At 70.6% G+C, this 17132-nt stretch overlaps 2 protein-coding genes and 1 long non-coding RNA gene across 5 annotated transcripts; 1 reads left to right on the forward strand and 2 right to left on the reverse strand.

Moving 5' to 3' along the window:
* Window positions 1-835: 835 nt before the first annotated feature.
* Window positions 836-3254, reverse strand: FUT7 (fucosyltransferase 7). Its single transcript, XM_084898932.1, has 3 exons — window positions 2930-3254; window positions 2368-2495; window positions 836-2282 (listed from the first exon to the last, which is right to left on the reverse strand). Exons 2-3 carry the CDS (start codon window positions 2371-2373, stop codon window positions 1266-1268), a joined length of 1023 nt encoding a protein of 340 aa, XP_084755058.1. The 5' UTR covers window positions 2374-2495; window positions 2930-3254; the 3' UTR covers window positions 836-1265.
* A 759-nt stretch (window positions 3255-4013) lies between these two features.
* LOC311629831 lies at window positions 4014-7312 on the forward strand. The gene is made up of 3 exons (XR_014796266.1): window positions 4014-4179; window positions 5329-5420; window positions 7043-7312. It is a non-coding gene; the product is annotated as an uncharacterized lncRNA (long non-coding RNA).
* A 135-nt stretch (window positions 7313-7447) lies between these two features.
* NPDC1 (neural proliferation, differentiation and control 1) lies at window positions 7448-13437 on the reverse strand. Of its 3 annotated transcripts, none has more exons than XM_084898284.1 (9): window positions 13235-13437; window positions 10100-10246; window positions 9126-9266; window positions 8766-8921; window positions 8576-8642; window positions 8357-8441; window positions 7958-8037; window positions 7725-7806; window positions 7448-7628 (listed from the first exon to the last, which is right to left on the reverse strand). In XM_084898284.1, the coding sequence occupies exons 1-9, from the start codon at window positions 13344-13346 to the stop codon at window positions 7542-7544; spliced, it is 957 nt and encodes a 318-aa protein (XP_084754410.1). In that variant the 5' UTR covers window positions 13347-13437; the 3' UTR covers window positions 7448-7541. The 3 variants fall into 3 exon arrangements, with proteins under 3 accessions (XP_084754410.1, XP_084754409.1, XP_084754411.1); XM_084898283.1 differs by having other exon boundaries at window positions 8766-8924; window positions 13235-13435; XM_084898285.1 differs by lacking the exon at window positions 13235-13437 and adding an exon at window positions 13051-13138 and having other exon boundaries at window positions 8766-8924.
* Between the last annotated feature and the right edge of the window lie 3695 nt (window positions 13438-17132).

The raw sequence follows: 17132 nt of genomic DNA on the forward strand, positions 1-17132 counted from the left end.
AGCCCCAGGGGCTCTGCTGCCCGGCCCGGCCTCAGTTTCCCCACCTGTGCATGGGAACGTGGGTCGTGTGCCGGCCAGGATCCGGGGTGCAGAGAGCGTCACACGCACGGACCGGCGGACCCGGGGTGGGGAGCGGCGTCCGGTCCTCCCGGCCCCTCCAGGCCCCTCCCGGCCCCTCCCGGCCCCTCTGCGAAGTGGGAGCGGGGCCGCTGGGGCAGGTGGTGGGCACGACCCCCGCCCAGCCTACCCTGCGGCCCGAGGCCGCTTCCCTCTCCCGATCAGCACACGGGGGGCCGTTAGGTCAGGGCCGGAAGTCACTGACAGGCCTTTCCCACAAGCCGCTGCCAAGGAGGCGGGCAGTTTCCTGTCCCACCGATGCCCACCCCCCGCTGGGGCAGCGACAAGTCTGAGCTCCTATCACAGGGGCCCGAGCTGTTGGGGCCCCTGCCGGCACCCCCAGCCCCTCCTCACTCAGCCTCCTGCACAGGGCTCCCCGCGGCCGCAGCATCCTGCATTGGGAGGGGGGGGGGAGCTTGCTACCACCAGCCACCTGGCAGAGGCTACCCGACACCATGCAGACCCCGCCTGAGAATGGGCACCTTCAGCCCCCGAGCCAGGCTGCTGACTTGGCCCCTGCGGTCCAGCCCCTGGGTCTCTGATTGGAAGCTGGTCTGCGGGGGTGGGAGGAGCAGGGGCTGGGCAGGGCGGGCAGGGGGAGTGCCGAGGCCTTGAGGTGGCACGGGCGGATCCCTGGAGGGGACACGGAGGCCCACGTGGCTGGGTGGCAGATACGGGGGTCCCGTGCTCCCCACATGTGACACGTGCCGTCCTCGTCTGTGTTTCTTTATTGTCGCTGGCCCCCCCTGAGGGGACGGAGGTGCAGGACGCCCGGAACAGCCTGGCCCGGCCGGCTCAGGCTCCGGCAGCTCTGGGCCGCGTTCCGGCCTCCGGGCTCCGGAACCGTGGTCGGTGTGGGCAGTGCGGCCGGCGCCCTGTCCGGGGACAGCCTTGACCGACCCAAGATTTGATCACGGTGGGGGGCGGGGTTCTCAGCGGCCTCGGCTCTGATCCACCTCCGCAGCATGCACCCCTCGCCGCTCTCGCTTCCACCACGGACGCCTCCTCCTCCAGGCAGCCTGCCCAGCCCGGCCCACCCTCCCCCGTCCTCGGGCCCCAGCCTCGGGGGGAGGGGCCACCAGCCTGGTCTCTGCTTTAAATGCCCAGCTGAGCCCCCGCCCCGCCCAATCCCAGCCAGGCCGCGGCCCTCAGGCCTGGAACCAGCCCTGCAGGTCCTGGTAGACCTGGTCCCGGGGCAGGTGGGGGTACCGGGCGCAGATGTCGCAGAAGCGCTGCTCCCAGCCGGCCACCGGCCGCACCTGGAACCGCTCCCGCCAGCGGAAGTAGCTGCGGTACTGGCTCTCGTTCATGCCCCGCAGGAAGGCGGCCAGCTCGCGGGCCGAGCCGAAGTCGTCCACGTGCACAAAGGCGTCGGCCGGCACCAGGGCCTCGTAGGAGGCCCGCGGGGGCCCCAGCACCACGGGCACCGTGCCGGCCGCCAGGGCGTTGTGCCAGAACTTCTCGGTGATGTAGTCGCGGTGCTGCGAGTTCTCGAAGGCCAGGTAGAAGCGGTAGCGGGCCACGGTGGGCAGCAGGCAGTCGGCGCACAGCGGCCTCCGGTTGGCCTGGCCGAACACGTCCACCGGCAGGTGGGGCGCCAGCTGCCGGTACAGCTGCACGCGCCGCTGATGAGCCTGGAAGTTGCTGACCACCCAGGCGGCCAGCTTGCTCTTGGCGGGCACGGGGGGCGCGGGCCCCGCGCGGGGCTCCAGGCGGCCGTAGGGCGCGAAGATGTCCGAGTCCTGCCGGTAGCTCAGCACCCAGTTGAAGACCCCCCGGAAGCGGTGGAGGCCGAGCGTGTGGCTGGGCGACTCCAGGGAGGCCCACACCCAGGGCTGCCCGGGCGGCCGCTGGGCCAGGGGCAGGCGGGCCCGCCCGGTCTGCAGCTCCCGGTGGTGGAAGACCACGGCGTCGGCGACGGCCAGCAGGCTGCGGTTGGTGCTCAGGGTGCAGTGGGCCACGCCGAGGCGGGCGCAGGTGTCGCTGTGCAGCTCCGGGGGCCGGCGGGCAAAGGGCCAGCTCCAGACCAGGATGGTGAGCGTGCGCTGGGGCGCGGGGGCTCCCCCGGGGGCCCCCCAGAACAGCCACAGCAGGCAGAGGGCCGAGAACAGGGAGACCCCGGACCAGGCCCTCCAGGGGCCCCAGCGTCTGGGCGCCGCCGGGCCCTGCACAGGACACAGGAAGAGAGGCTGTGTCCCTGAGCTCAGCCCGGCCCGTCCCCCCGGCCGGGGACCCCCTGAGGACACTCACCGGCATTCCTCGCCCCCCGCTCTTGGGATCGGTCGCCCACAAACCCGGTTCTGAAATCACGGCCTCCGGGGAGGCACCAGCAATCACGGCTGCTCGCTGGCTGGGCCCCACCTGGGAGCTCCTTTCATCTGCTCAGAGGGAGGAAACTGGGTGCCTTCCCAGCCCCGCCCCTGCCCCCACCCCCGCCCTGGGGGTGACCTTTGCGAACCACCGCCCTCACCCCACCTCTCCTCCAGGCCTCCGGCTGCCGGGTAGGTGGTTCCAGCGGCGCCCAGCTGCACCCAGCCCCGTGCCCCCACTGGACCCGGGCAGGGAGGTCACCCCGAAGGGCTGGAGGTCACCGCCCGGGCCCAGGGCGCCCGTGGAGGGCAGACATCTTCCCTGGAGGCCACCGAGCCCCAGGCCAGGCCACCGCCCCTCCTGCGTGCGGGGGCTTCGCCCACCTCCCCTGCTCCCGCCTGCGCCCGGCGGCCGTGGGCGCCCGGCCCCTCAGCCCGGCCCCGAGGCTCCTCTGCGGCTCCTCGCTGGCCCACCTCGCCCGCTGCCCACCCCGTCCAGACACCTGTGCCAGCACGCGGGCTCCCGGGGCGGGGTCCATCCCAGGGTCCTGAGAGTGTCCGCCCAGGCCAGGCCCGGGCACCCGCCGCAGGGGGCAGCGGCCAGGCGGGGCCGGCCCGGGGGGGCTGCAGGGCCTCCTGCCCCAGGACACGTGTCCATAGCGGCTCCGGGCGCGGGGCGGGGGCCCCGGTCTGCGAGGGGAAGGCTGCTGGGGGCTCCGGGCCCCTCCTCCAGGCCCTCGGCTCAGGATGGGGGGCAGGGAGGGGGCTTTCCAGGCTGGAAAGGGAAGGAGTCCTGGTGTCCGGGCGCTGGCGGCCGGCCGGCGGGCAGGGGGCTGGCAACGGCTCCAGGAAGAGGAAGGCGAGCATCAGAGCCCTCTCCTCCCCCACCCGCAGCCCGGGTCCGCCTGCAGGTCCAGTTCCTTCCCCTTTCGCGCGGTGCCTCCGAGCCGCAGGTACGGCAGGCGCCCCCGCCCCCCCTGCACCCCCTCGGCCGAGCGGCGCCCTTTGGCGTGCTTGTCCTGGCAGACTCAGGCCAGGATGCGTATCCGGGAGGCCTCAGGCTAGCTGGGTCCTTGGAATGGCTTCCAGGAACAGTGGGCCGGGGCTGAGCCAGGGCTGGGCCGGGGCTGGGCCGGGGCTGAGCCGGCCACCCCCTGCCCAGCTGTCCTGGTCCCCCCAGGACCCTGCTGCCTTCCGGGGATCCAAGGTACCCGCTGCGTCCAGAGGTCCAGAAGGAGGCCGCTGGGCCCCTGGGGGCTCTGCACCCCCGGCAGGACCTCTGACCCCTGTGGGTCTTGAGCAAAATCGGAGAGGGAGGGGGCGGTGGGGCCGGGCAGCCACCTGCCTGGCGGACGCAAGGTGTGGGCACGCAGCCAGGCCTGGCTCCCCGCTGTCACTGCTCCTGCCCTCCAGGCGCCCGGCCGTCGGCCCCCTCCCCCCGGGCACCTCTGGGCGGGCAGGGCACCCGGAGGAGCCACACCCTGCTCCTCCCCGGGCAGTGCCCGCGGGCGCCACGCGGAAGGAGATGATCCCGCCGCAGCTGGTTTCTGGTTCCCTGACCCCTGCCCTTCCTGTTTGCCAGGCTGAACCCCTGCCTCCGGCCTCACCCACCCACCACCTGCTCCCTTCCTGGGTGGATGCGAAAGGGGCTGGAGCCTTGGCCCTGGCTCTGCCCCCCCACAGGGCCTGCGCCCGCCTGCACCCTGGGAACCCGCCCGCTGTGGGACGGCTTCGAGGTTTGGCCCAGAAACAGGTCAGAATGAGAGCTCTGGTGGGAGAGGGTGAGAGGCCTGAGTCAAAGGGAAAGTGGGGGCCCCTCCTGCCAGCTCCTTTCCGACCTCGTGATGCACGGGGGTGCAGGCGGCACCGGTGCCAGCTCACAGCTCCCCACCCCCTCGCTCTGCAGCTGAGCCCTCCCCGGGGGCACCCATTGCAGGGAAACCGGGGCTGGGCACACCCAGAGGGTGGGGAGCTCTCACCCCGACCCCCCCCCCCCCCGTCACCACCCCTGGCAGACGACACTCTGTGCAGCCCAGGCCCAGGGGCACCTCGGGAGAGGGCCAGCTCCCAGCGCCCAGCTGCCCCAGGGGTGGCCTGCACAGGGCAGAGGGCAGACACATGCCGGGGCCCCCTGGTGGCCGTGCCCCAGGGCGGCCTGGCTCCGGGGAAGTGGAGGGAGCCAGAGGGCAAGCTATTGGGGGAGGGGGGTAGTTCCCGGCATCCCTCAGGAAGTGGGGTGCACTGAGGCTGAGGTGTGGCCAAGAGGGCAGCACCGGGTGGTGCCAGGAGCCATCGGACCACCTGGGCCCAGGGTGTCCTGCAGGCCCCACCCCTCCCCTCCTGTGCCCCCCACTCTCCCCCCCAGGCTCCCAGGCTCGGGACACAGCCACAGCCTGTCCGAGAGGAGCCCCAGGACTGCTGGACGTGCCTGGCTCTGGCTCACCCCTCTGTTCTCTTCTGAGACCCAAGACCCTCTCCTGGGGGCGGGAACTCCGAATCCGGACTTGGCCAGGATTGGGGTCCCTGTGGGGCCAGGGCCTCCCTGAGCCCCAAACCCTGGCCGCAGGGCAGCCCCCCACGCCCCGGGGCCTGTGGGAGGAAGGGGGTTGTGGGAGTTCGGACAAAAGCAGGGGCTGTTGGTCACGGTTCAGTTCCGAGTCGGGGCCCCTCGCCCGGAGGTCCGCAGTGCCCCCTCGCTCCCCGGCCCGGGCCTGCGGCTCCATCACGGCCACGGCCGCCGGGCCGGCACCCTCTCTGCCGGGCAGCAGGGACTCTGGGGACGGGGCGGCCGAGGAGGGAGAAGACAGGACGTACCCAATGGCTGCTCTGCTGGGAGGCAGGGATCACCGAGGAGCAAGAGGCTGGAGAGGGAGCGACGGACCTGAGGACACTGTATCTGCAGGGTCCAGCGGGCGAGACGGGCGGGCTGGGCCGACACGCCAGGTGCCAGGCAACCTTTGTCGTCTGCGCCCCGTTTACACTCCGGTGGCACAGGTGAGAGAACAGCGGGCACCACCCACCCTTGTCCCGCTCGGGCCCCGCCCCTGGCACCGCCTCCTCCGGGGCCCACACGGCTGAGGGCCAGCCGAGGCCCAGGCCAGGGGTCCGGGGCGGGGGTACGCCCCAGCCTGGGTGGGCGCTGGTCTGAGGAGCCTGCTGCTTTATTTATTTTATTTATTTATTTTTAAATACATTTTATTGATTTCTTATAGAGAGGAAGGGAGAGAGATAGCCAGAAACACCGATGAGAGAGAAACATCGACCAGCCACCTCCTGCACACCCCCCACCGGGGATGTACACCGGGGATGTGTACATGCCCTTGACCGGAATGGAACCTGGGACCCTTCAGTCTGCAGGCCGATGCTCTATCCACTGAGCCACACCGGTCAGGGCTCTGGGTTGTTTTTTCAAATATATTTTTACTAGAGCCCTGGGGGGTGTCCAACTGGCTTAGCGAAGGCGAGAGGCTCCTGCCACCGCCGCTGTGCTCACCAGCAGTGAACCAGGAGCCACACTAACTACCAAGGGGCAGCTCCTACTTTGTCTGCCCTCTAGTGGCCAGTGTGCATCATAGCATCCTGACGTTCTGCCATTCAGTCAATTTGTATATTGCAATCATTGACCCTCCTGCACACCCACCACTGGGGATCAAGCCCACAACCCAGGCCTGTGCCCTGACTTGGAATCAACCTCTGACCTCCTGGTTCATAGATCGAGGCTCAACCACTGAGCCACACCAGCCGACCACCAGGGACTTCCGAACCCAGTGCTTCGCCTGCAGGGCACACCGTCTGGTCCCCTGAACCCACAAACCCCTTCTCCAGGCCCAGCCTCAGCAGCTCTGACCAGACAGTATCCTCCACACCCACTCGGGGCCTCCTGGCTCCACAGAGGGAGGCTGAGGGGGGCCAACACCCTGCTCCTGGTATTGGTGTAGCACTCTTTATTTATATATATATATTATTGATTTTGTACAGAGAGGAAGGGAGAGAGAGCTAGAAACATCGATGAGAGAGAGTCATCAATCAGCTGCCTCTTGCACACCCCCTACTGGGGATATGCCCGCAACCAAGGTACATTCCCTTGACCGGAATCGAACCCAGGACCCTTCAGTCCCCAAGCCGACGCTCTATCCATTGAGCCAAACCGGTCCTGGCTGCTCCTGGTATTGGGATCCCCTCCCTCTCTCTCCCCTCGCAGCCCATCCCGTGCCCCACGGTGCCCTCTGCCTGGCAGCACCCCCACGTACGGTGCAGGGTTCCGGGACCCGTGTGGCGCCTCTGACAAAGCCACTCAGGCTGTGTCCTGGTCCGCCTGCTTCCGACCCCGGTGGACACGGTGTTTGTGGGGACAGGGGACCGGACCGGTGTGCCCTGCAGGCGAAGACGGAGGCTCTGGGGGCCCATGCCACGTGTCCGTGGGCGCCCGATACCCAGCCCTTTTTAAAAATGTATATTTTTATTTTTATTGACTTCAGAGAGGAAGGGAGAGAAACATCAATGATGACAGAGCATCAGGGATCGGCTGCCTCCTGCACGCCCCACACGGGCAATCGAGCTCGCAACCCGGGCCTGTGCCCTGACCAGGAATTGAACCGCAACCTCCTGGTTCACAGGTCAACGCTCACCACGGAGCCCGCCGGCCGGGGCACCAGCCCTTCATGTCACGCGTGGGGAAGGACTGGAAGGGCAGCAGCAACTCCCCGTCTGCCTGGCCCTGCACCCGCCCCCCCGGGGCAGACTGTCAGAGGGGTGAGGCCTAGAGGAGGAGGGGGAGGGGGTGGCGAGGCCGACCCCGCAGGGCCCAGCGGTGCCCCCTCTGGCCCTCCCCCAGGACCGGGGGCCAAGGGTGGGTCTCCGGCACGGAGCCCAGACCTGAACGCTCTCTAATGGGCTGGCCTCCGCACCCATCCCTGCCGGCCTCAGGGCTCCCTCTCCTCTGGGGTCCGTCCCTACTCTCGGGTCCTGTCCCCGTAGGGGGTTCCGCGGGCGCCCCAGTCCAGACGCAGGAACGGCCAGGCTCAGAGCGGTTCTTTATTGGGCAATGGGGGTCCGGGCCCCCGGGGGCGCGGGGTCCTCGGAGCGCGGGGTCCTCGGAGCGGGCGCCGGCAGCGGTCACTGGGGCGGCGGCGGCAGGGGCGGCGGGGGCGCGGCCAGGGAGGCCTGGTCGAACAGCGGGTTGCGCACTTCCATCTCCCCGGTCTGCAGAGGGGGAGGCAGGGTCAGGGCCGGGGGCAGGGGGGCAGCAGGCGGCGCCCCAGGAGCTGGGAGCCCCCTGTCCCCGCCCCCCGCGCTCACCGGGGCCAGGCCGGGGCACTCGTACACCGTGAAGTCTCCGTCTTCGTTCTCCTCGTCCAGCTCCTTGGGGGGCTCCTTGTGCCTGTGGGCGAGGGCCCGGGCGGGTGGGGCTCGGCCTCCGTGGCCGTGGCCGCGTGGGGTCCGGGCGGGTGGGGGGCTCTGGGGCAGGGGAGCCGGGCCTGGGGGTGGGATCCCCGGGGCCCGGAGCGGGGGTGCCTTCGGGGGGCACTCACCGGTCCAGGATCTGCAGCTGCTGCCTCTGGTGCTGGTAGTGGTAGACCTCGGCACTCTGCGCCAGCCGCTGGTCCCCGGGCTGTGGGTTAGGGGGGGTCAGGCCGCTGGACAGGGCTGGGCAGGCGGGGGCGGGGCTGGGGCTGGGCAGGCAGGGGCGGGGCTGGGCAGGCGGGGGCGGGGCTGGGGCTGGGCAGGCAGGGGCGGGGGAGCGGGGGCGGGGCTGGGCAGGCGGGGGCAGGGCGGGCGGGGGCGGGGGAGCAGGGCTGGGGCTGGGCAGGCGGGAGTGGGGGCGGGGCAGGGCAGGCGGGGGCAGGGGATCGGGGGCGGGGCTGGGCGGGCAGGGACAGGGCTGGGCAGCCGCTGGTCCCCCGGCTGTGGGGGCCGGGCAGGGCACACACCGAGGTCCGGGGCGTGGGGGGGAAGCTGGCCGCCTGCTGGGCCGTGTAGTCCATCTTCTGGGTCAGGCGGATGTCTCGCTGGAGCCTGGGGGGCGGGAGCAGAGACCGAGACCCGGGGTCACGGCCGCCTGCCCACCGCCTGCCCGCCCACCCACCCACCCACCTGCCCGTCTGCCCACCCGCCTACCTGCCCGCCCACCTGCCCACAACCGGGCTCACCTGCACCACCAGAAAGCAGCCACGGCCACAGCGGCCACACCGGCCACGGAGCCCGCCAAGATGAGCGCTGCGGGAGGAGAGGGCGCAGGGTGGAGAGGTGAGGGCACAGGGGGAGGGCAGTGAGGGTGCAGAGGGAGGGCAGTGAGGGTCTCTTCCCACCGCAGCCCTGCCTCCCGCCGGCCAGACCTACCGAGGGCGAGGCCGTACAGGTGCCCAGGCCGGGCATCCAGGGGCGACATGTGCACGGGAGCGCCCAGGGAGGAGCGGGGTGTGGGCGCAGGGGCCACCAGGGTGGAGGGGAGGCCCAGGCCCAGGCCATGGCCTTTGGATGAGAGCCCCAGGGTGGCTGCTGCAAAGAGAAGGCCTTTAGGACCCGATGGGGCCGGATGGGGAGGGGGGGACGCGAAAGGGGGTGGGGGACGGGAGGGGGGGGGAGATGGGACGGGGGTGGAGGGACGGGAAGGGGGTGGGGGGAGATGGGACGGGGGTGGGGGGACAGGAAAAGGGGAGGGACGGGAAGGGGGAGACAGGAGGGGTGGGGGGCTCTCACCCGGCTCCTGCCGCTGAAGGGGCTCCTGGGTCTGGGTCTGGGACAGGGCGGGGAGCTCCCAGCGCCCCGCCTCCTGCTGGGCCAGCTCCTGGGCCAGGAGGTCGATGTCATCCTCCAGCCTGGGCTGGGGGGGGGCTCCCGCTGGGAGGAGAGGGGGCCGTCAGCGGGAGCCCAGACCCTCCCGGCACCCCCAGGTGGCTCCATCCTGGAGCCGGGCCCAGGCCCAGAGCCTCCATCTGCCCAGGCTGCTCCCAGGCTGGGGCCTGAGGCTGGGCTGGTACCCAGCTGCCGCGCGTCCTCCTGGGTTGCCATGGTGACAACAGAAGCCGCATTCCCAGGAAACGTGTGGGCAGGGAGGTGCCCTGTGGGCAGGGAGGTGCCCTGTGGGCAGGGAGGTGCCCTGTGGGCAGGGAGGTGCCCTGTGGGCAGGGAGGTGCCCTGTGGGCAGGGAGGTGCCTGGGAGGTGCCTGGGCCAGGAGGGCAGGGGAGCCCTGACCCCACCCATTACCAAGAGAGGGGCGCAGGGCGTGGGACTCACTGCATCCTCCGCCTTCCCCGGAGGCAGGAGCGCGGGAGGCCCACCGGCCCCACCCCCACGGCCGGCGCTGGCCGCTGGGCCCTGCTCCCTGGGGTGGGCTCCGCGGGCCAGACAGACTCCCAGCAGGCGCCCAGGGTCTCAGCCCCCCTCACTGCCAGGATCACCCCAGGAGCCCCCAGACTCCCGCCCCGCAGCCCCCGGTGCTGCCACCGCACCTGGACCACAGCCTCTGCCCGCCTTCCCGCTCTGGGCTCCGGCTGGCGAGTGGGGTGCCCCCGTGCCGCCCCCGTGCCAGGAGTGAAGGAGTGGGCGATGGAGAGGGCACGAGGGCCGCTGGGAGGGGCCTGAGTCCCGGGCGCCCACAGAGCTCGGGAACGGGGAGCGGGGGGGGGGGGGGGGCCGGTGTGTTGGGCGGGAGGGACGAGGGGGGCCGTACCCACAGGCGGCTGCACTGGGGGCACGCACAGCCCGGTGTGGTCCTCCTGGAAGGGCTGCAGGCAGGGCCCGCAGGCGTGAGCCCCTGGGGGGCACCGGGCCCGCCTCTTCAGGGCACAGTCCAGGCTCCCGGGACAGGCGGCCCCATCTGGGAAGGAAGCAGAGGGGGCAGCAGGGTCAGGCCTCTGGGAGGCAGCCCAGTCCCAGCGCCTCCCCCACCCCCCCGCCGCCGGCCTGGCTCCGGGCCCGCGCTGGGTGGGCCCTTCCTCCCTCTCGGATCCGGATCGCCGAGAACCAGGAAGGCAAACACCAGAACCAGGAAGGCAAGCACCGGAGCCTGGGAGGCTTATCGGAACTCGCCCGCCCCACCCGCTCCCCGGGGACCCGCTCCCGCGGGTGCCGGCCCAAGGGGCGGAAACTGACCCTCACCGTCCGGCACCCACGCCCTGGCAGGCGCTCAGCCTCCACTTCCTGCCGCTGGCCTGGGGGGGGAGGCCCACAGCAGCCTCTGGCCTCGGGGTGCCCGGAGGGTGGGGCTCAGGTCTCCCTCGGGCTCAGGTGCGGGCGACCCACCTCCCCCGCATAGCACCTCTGCCCTCTGAACCCGCCCTGCCAGCCCACAGCCCGAGGGGCAGAGCCGAGGCGACAGGGAGGTGCCCCCGAAGCCAGTCACGGCCCGGGTCCACCTGCAGCTGGTCCCCGGCAGAGGAGCCGCTGGGGGTGGGAGACCGGGATGGAGGCAGCCAGCCTCCTCACGTGCTTTGGATAAAGACCAGAGCAGGGGTGGAGGGCTGGGGGGCGGGGTGCTCCCCAAACCAGCACTGCCAGGAGCCCAGACCAGTGTCCTATACACACAGCCAACAGACCCCATAGATCCCATCCTGACACTGGGAGGGGAGGGAGAGGGGGCTGGGCAGTGATCCCCTCTGCCTCAGTTTCCCCTCTGATGCAGAAGGAGAGCTGGCCTGGCTGCGTGGCTGAGGGGTCGAGCTTCAACCCAGGAACCAGGAGATCAGGGTTCGATTCCCGGTCAGGGCACAGGCCCAGGGTGCGGGCTCCCTCCCCGGTGGGGGCGTGCAGGAGGCAGCTGATCCATGACTCTCTCTCGTCATGGTTGCTTCTATTTATTTCTCTCTCCCTCTCCCTTCCTCTCTGAAATCAATAAAAAATATACTTAAAAATAAGTAAATAAAATAAAGTAAAAGGTGTCGAAACCGGTTTGGCTCAGCGGTAGAGCGTCGGTCTGCGGACTGAAAGGTCCCAGATTTGATTCCGGTCAAGGGCATGTACGTTGGCTGCGGGCACATCCCCGGTGGGGGATGTGCAGGAGGCGGCTGGTCGATATTTCTCTCTCATCGACGTTTCTGGCTCTCTATCTCTCTCCCTTCCTCTCTGTAAAAGTCAATAAAAATATATTTTAAAAATAAAAAATAAAGTAAAAGGTGAATTGCCTCGGAGCTAAGGAAGGTCCTGAGGCCTGGGGCACTGGCTCCAGCCACTGGGCATCAGAGCGGGTGGGACACCCATCAGGACCATGGGCCCCGCTTGGGGACATGAGGGTGGGGGTGCCCCGAGGACCGGGACCCTCAGCCTCGGCCCTCACGCTGCAGGAGGGCCCGGGAGCCCAGGGCGCCGTGAGGGGCGGGGAAGGCCCACTCTGTTGTTCTCCGGACCGCCACTGGGCTGACTTGGTTTCCATGGTAACCAAACACTCAGCACCCTGGCAGTAGGCACCCCTCCAGAGAGCGCCAGCAGCCCCCGTGGGCACAGCCTGGGTCAGGAGGCGCCAACCCCGGTGAGCTGGGCCGGGGTTTGGGCTGGTTAAACATTAAGCCTGTGCCAGCAGGTCTGTCTGGACCCCACCCGCCGGCTGGGCGCCCGGGAGCCAGGCATCCCACTGCTGGGCTCCCGGGCCAAAGGGTACGGCAGACCCGGCTCCCAGGCCTGGGCCCGGGCCCCCCTGCACTCCCAGCCCCCATGCCAGCCTCCGGGCGCACGAGGCCCGGGGACAATGGCATCTGAGAGTGGCTGGCACCCCACCCGGAGCTGGTGAGCACCGGTCAAGAGCAGCTGGCTGGCATGGCTCCTGCCCACCCACGCCGGGGGCCCATTTCCTCAGGAGGCCCTGCCCGCAGGCCCCGGAGCCAGGCCATCCGTAGGCACCTCTGCCCGCCAGGCTCCGGCCCCCAGGCCTCCACAGGCACCTCTCCTGGCCGTGCCAGCCTCACCCAGGAAGCCTGCCCTGCCTGGCTCCTGAGCCACACACACAGAGAACCACACGGCCCAGGTCAGTACCAGCCCTTTGCCTCTCTGTGCCTCCGTTTGCTCCTCTGTAAAATGGGCAGAGGACGGCCCCTCCTGGTGGGGCTGCCAGGCGGACCGTGGGAATGTGTGGGCCCAGAGGGTCCCAGTTCGGCCACGGGGACCAGGGGCCCTGCATGCTGGAACCGAGAAGCAGGGAGAGGCCCCCAGGACCCCGGGCCCACGGCTCTCTGCAGGCCTCTGTCCTGGGAGGGGGCCCCCAGGCCCCAGCACAGGAGACAGCATGGCGGGGTCCTCCAGGGCAGAAGGTGGGGGAGGAAGCTTGAAACGAGAGCCCCTCCTGCCCCCGCTGAAGCCAGAACTGGGCCCTACGCCTCCCGGTCGAGCTGTCAGAGACGTGGGAACTTCCAGACCTGGTCCTGGCAGCCCAGAGGGCCTGTGCCCAGCGCGCCGCCGGCCTGGGGGGGAGGGGGTAGACCAGGCCTGGGACCGGCCCAGGGCAGACCGGGCGGCAGGCACTGGGGGCCCGCACCCCGCACCCCAGGCCCCGCACCCCGCACTCCGCGCTGCGCCTCCCAGCTGCGCGCACAGGTTGGGCCGCTGACAGCAGGCCCAGGCCCGAGCCCCGGGACAGACAGACAGACAGACAGGCAGACGGACGGACAGGCACGGACGGACAGGCTCACGGACAAAGACAAGCAGCGGGTGAACGTGGCATTCGCCCCCGGGGCCGGGACGAGCTCCTCCGGCGGAGTCCTCCCGCCGGGCCTGCGGGGCGGCGGCCGGGCCTGCGGGGCGGGCGGGCGGCGGGGCGGGCGGCGGGGAGGACCGGCCGCGGGACCCCGGCCCGGACGCCGCCCCCGCGCTCGCTCACCCGGGGGCGCGGCGTTGGCCCCGCGCAGGGCGGCGCCCAGGGCCAGGCCGGAGAGCAGCAGCCGCAGCAGCCGCAGCAGCCGCGGGGCGGGCGGGGGCACGGGCGTCGCCATCCTTCAGCGCCGCCGCGGGGGCAGCATGGCAGCGGCGGGGCCGGGCGCCGGGGCCGGGCTCGGGGCCGCGGGGCGGGGGCGGGAGGCGGAGGCGGCCGAGGCCGGGCTGTGGGCCGGAGCCCGCGGGGAGTGCGCCTGCGCGCCTCCTGGGGGCGGGACCAGCCGAGCGCCCCGCCCCCTCCCGCGCCGGGGTCCCGTTCTCCGGCCGCGGGGCGCTCGGCTCCGTCCCGCAAACCCGGCGGGAGGTGGCTCCCCGTGCGCCGCCCCGGCCCCCCTTCCCGACCCCGGGGCCCGCTGCGGGCGGCCCGCGCACCCCGTGTCCAACCCCCGGAGGCGGGACGCGTGCGGGGCTGGGCGCGGGGCCGGGAGCACGGGGACCGGGGGCCGGGGGCCGGGGGCACAGGGGACCGGGGGCCGGGGTCACAGGGGACCGGGGGCGCGGGGCCCGGAGGCGCGGGGACCGGGGACACAGGGACCCTCGGAGGGAAACGCAGACACTAGGCCGCTCGGTGGCCGCGGGCCGGAGCGGCAGCCGCTCTTGGCGGGGCCGCCAGGGGGCGCCAGCGGCCGGAGCGCTGTGGGCGGCCCCGGGCGCTGTCCGCGGTGCCAGGTGCCAGCTCTGCCCTCCCCGCGGCCGGAGCCCCGGACAGGACAGCCGCTGGGAGGCTCCGGAGCTCACAGACCGCACCGGTTCATGCCATTGAGGCCCCCAACCCCCGGCTCCCTCCCAGGCCTCTGGGCGCTGAGCTCGGACGATGGGACGGGACTGGCTGCCCTCAGGGTGCAAACGGGCTCACGCGTCCCGGCCGGTGTGGCTCAGCGGACGGAGCAGCCGCCCGGGAGCTGACGGTCCCCGGTCAGTTTGGTTCCGGCGCGGCCTCGGTGAACCCCCTCCAGGGAGTGCCAGCACCCCGTCCCGCACAGCCTGGTCCTCGGTGCACCCCTCCTGGTCCTCGGTGCACCCCTCCTAGGAGTGCCAGCAGCCCGTCCCGCACAGCCTGGTCCGTGGGTGCCAACGTCAGGAGACAGTCAGCCTGGCCGGCGGTCTGATCGGACCCTACCGTGGCTGGACACGTGCGGGAGGCAGCCGGTCCGTGTGTCTCTCACATCGGTCTCTCCACCTCCCTCCACTCTTCCTCAGGGCAATGGATGAGGATTAGCAACAATAAATAAATAAGATGCTCACAAACGCAGGAGTGATGGGGTACAGGGTGGTGGGAGCAAAACACCGATGCTGTCCCCCGCCACAGGCCTGGCCGGGCACCCACACCTCCCTGCACCCCCCATGAGGCCCCCCACCCCCCCACACCTCCCTACACCCCTCATGAGGCCCCCACACCTCCCTGCACCCCCCATGAGGCCCCCCACCCCCCCACACCTCCCTGCACCCCCCATGAGGCCCCCACGCCCTCACACCTCCCTTCACCCCTCATGGGGCCCCCACACCCTCACACCTCCCTTCACCCCCCATGAGGCCCCCAAGCCCCCCACACCTCCCTACACCCTCCCATAAGGCCCCCCCCACACTCAGGGCAGCCTGCGGGGCGCAGGGGGTGCAGCTGTGTCCGTGTGGGAAGCCCCTGCAGGAGGTGTGCCGTCTCCCTGTTCCCTGGCCGCGCTGGGCCCACAGCAGGCTCCTCACCAGGTCCCTCCTCCCACCCAACCTCACCTCCTCACCCGCCCGCAGGGTCTGCCCTCCGCCAGCCTCCCGAGTGCTGCTGGGCCTGCGCCCGCCTGGCCTGCGACCTGCCCTCGCTTCCCCGACCCCCACGTGACCCCTCGCCGGCAGGCCTGCGTCCGGCCTGGTCCGAGGCAGGCGGGTGCTGCAGGGGCCCAGGGCCTCTGGCCGGCCAGCAGCCCTCCCGCCCTGGACCGCGGAGCAGGGGCCGTGGTCAGCACGCCCGGTCCGGGCACGGAGAGGAAGTGGGGAGAGCCAAGGGCCACCCAGGGGACCGGGAGTGGCTGCGCGGCCCGCACAGCTGTGGGGAGGGAGGCAGGCGCTGCTTTAGGACAAACTTTTATTACAAAATGTTACAAGTAGGTGCAGGGCAGCTCCCTGCCTGCGGGCTCCTAATACAGACCATCCCCTAAGGCAGACCGTCCCCCTAACACCCTCCCCTAATATCCTCCCCTAAACCCTCCCCTAATGCAGACCCTCCCCTAATGCAGACCCTCCCCCTATACAGACCCTCCCCTAATGCAGACCCTCCCCTAATGCAGACCCTCCCCTAATGCAGACCCTCCCCTAATGCAGACCCTCCCCTAATGCAGACCCTCCCCTAATGCAGACCCTCCCCCTATACAGACCCTCCCCTAATACAGACCCTCCCCCTATACAGACCCTCCCCTAATGCAGACCCTCCCCTAATGCAGACCCTCCCCCTATACAGACCCTCCCCTAATGCAGACCCTCCCCTATACAGACCCTCCCCTAATGCAGACCCTCCCCCTATACAGACCCTCCCCTAATGCAGACCCTCCCCCTATACAGACCCTCCCCCTATACAGACCCTCCCCTAATGCAGACCCTCCCCCTATACAGACCCTCCCCTAATGCAGACCCTCCCCTAATGCAGACCCTCCCCCTATACAGACCCTCCCCTAATGCAGACCCTCCCCTAATGCAGACCCTCCCCCTATACAGACCCTCCCCTAATACAGACCCTCCCCTAATGCAGACCCTCCCCCTATACAGACCCTCCCCTAATGCAGACCCTCCCCTAATGCAGACCCTCCCCCTATACAGACCCTCCCCTAATGCAGACCCTCCCCTAATGCAGACCCTCCCCCTATACAGACCCTCCCCTAATGCAGACCCTCCCCTAATGCAGACCCTCCCCTAATGCAGACCCTCCCCCTATACAGACCCTCCCCTAATGCAGACCCTCCCCTAATGCAGACCCTCCCCTAATACAGACCCTCCCCCTATACAGACCCTCCCCTAATGCAGACCCTCCCCCATACAGACCCTCCCCCTAATGCCCTCCCCTAACACAGACCCGCTGGGGTCTGAGGGCCCCAAGAATGGGAATAGGGGCTCCACTTTTGGGAGGGCCCCTGTGGTCGCAGCTGCGGGTGTGGGCACGACCCCTCAGGAGTGGGAGGAGCAGGAGCGGGAGGAGCAGGAGCCGGCCATGAGGGGCCGCAGGGGCTGGACCCAGTGCCCTTCCCCACCGGGCCCGTGGCAGTGGGTGCTGGAGTCCCTGCCTCGGTTTCCAGGCTGCTTGGCAGCAGCGATGCTGAGTGTGAGGGGAGGGGAGGGACAGGGGACCCTGTGGGGGGAGGGGAGGGACAGGGGGCCCTGTGGGGGGAGGGGAGGGACAGAGGAGGGACAGGGGGCCCCGTGGGGGGAGGGGAGGGACAGGGGAGGGACAGGGAACCCCGTGAGGGGAGGAGAGGGACAGGGGAGGGACAGGGGACTCCGTGAGGGGAGGGGAGGGACAGGGGAGGGACAGGGGGCCATGTGGGAGGAGGGGAGGGACAGGGGAGGGACAGGGGACCCCGTGAGGGGAGGAGAGGGACAGGGGAGGGACAGGGGAGGGACAGGGGACCCCGTGGGGGGAGGGGAGGGACAGGGGGCCCTGTGGGGGGAGGGGAGGGACAGAGGAGGGACAGGGGAGGGGCAGAGGGCCCTATGGGGGGAGGGGAGGACCAGGGGAGGGACAGGGGGCCCTGTGGGGGGAGGGGAGGGACAGAGGAGGGACAGGGGAGGGACAGGGGGCCCCGTGGGGGGAGGGGAGGGACAGGGGACCCCGTGGGGGGAGGAGAGGGACAGGGGAGGGACAG

The sequence above is a fragment of the Pipistrellus hanaki genome (assembly GCF_964339955.1).
Source record: "Pipistrellus hanaki genome assembly, chromosome: 11".
NCBI classification, from domain to species: Eukaryota; Metazoa; Chordata; class Mammalia; order Chiroptera; family Vespertilionidae; genus Pipistrellus; species Pipistrellus hanaki.

Coding starts and splice junctions, on each gene's coding strand:
- NPDC1 (XM_084898283.1), bottom strand. CDS start 13,346: ATGGCGACGCCCGTGCCCCCGCCCGCCCCGCGGCTGCTGCGGCTGCTG. Junction 10,247..13,234: donor GGCCAACGCCGCGCCCCCGG/GTGAGCGAGCGC, acceptor CTTCCTTCCCAG/ATGGGGCCGCCTGTCCCGGG. Junction 7,629..7,724: donor AGTGCCCCGGCCTGGCCCCG/GTGAGCGCGGGG, acceptor CCCCCTCTGCAG/ACCGGGGAGATGGAAGTGCG.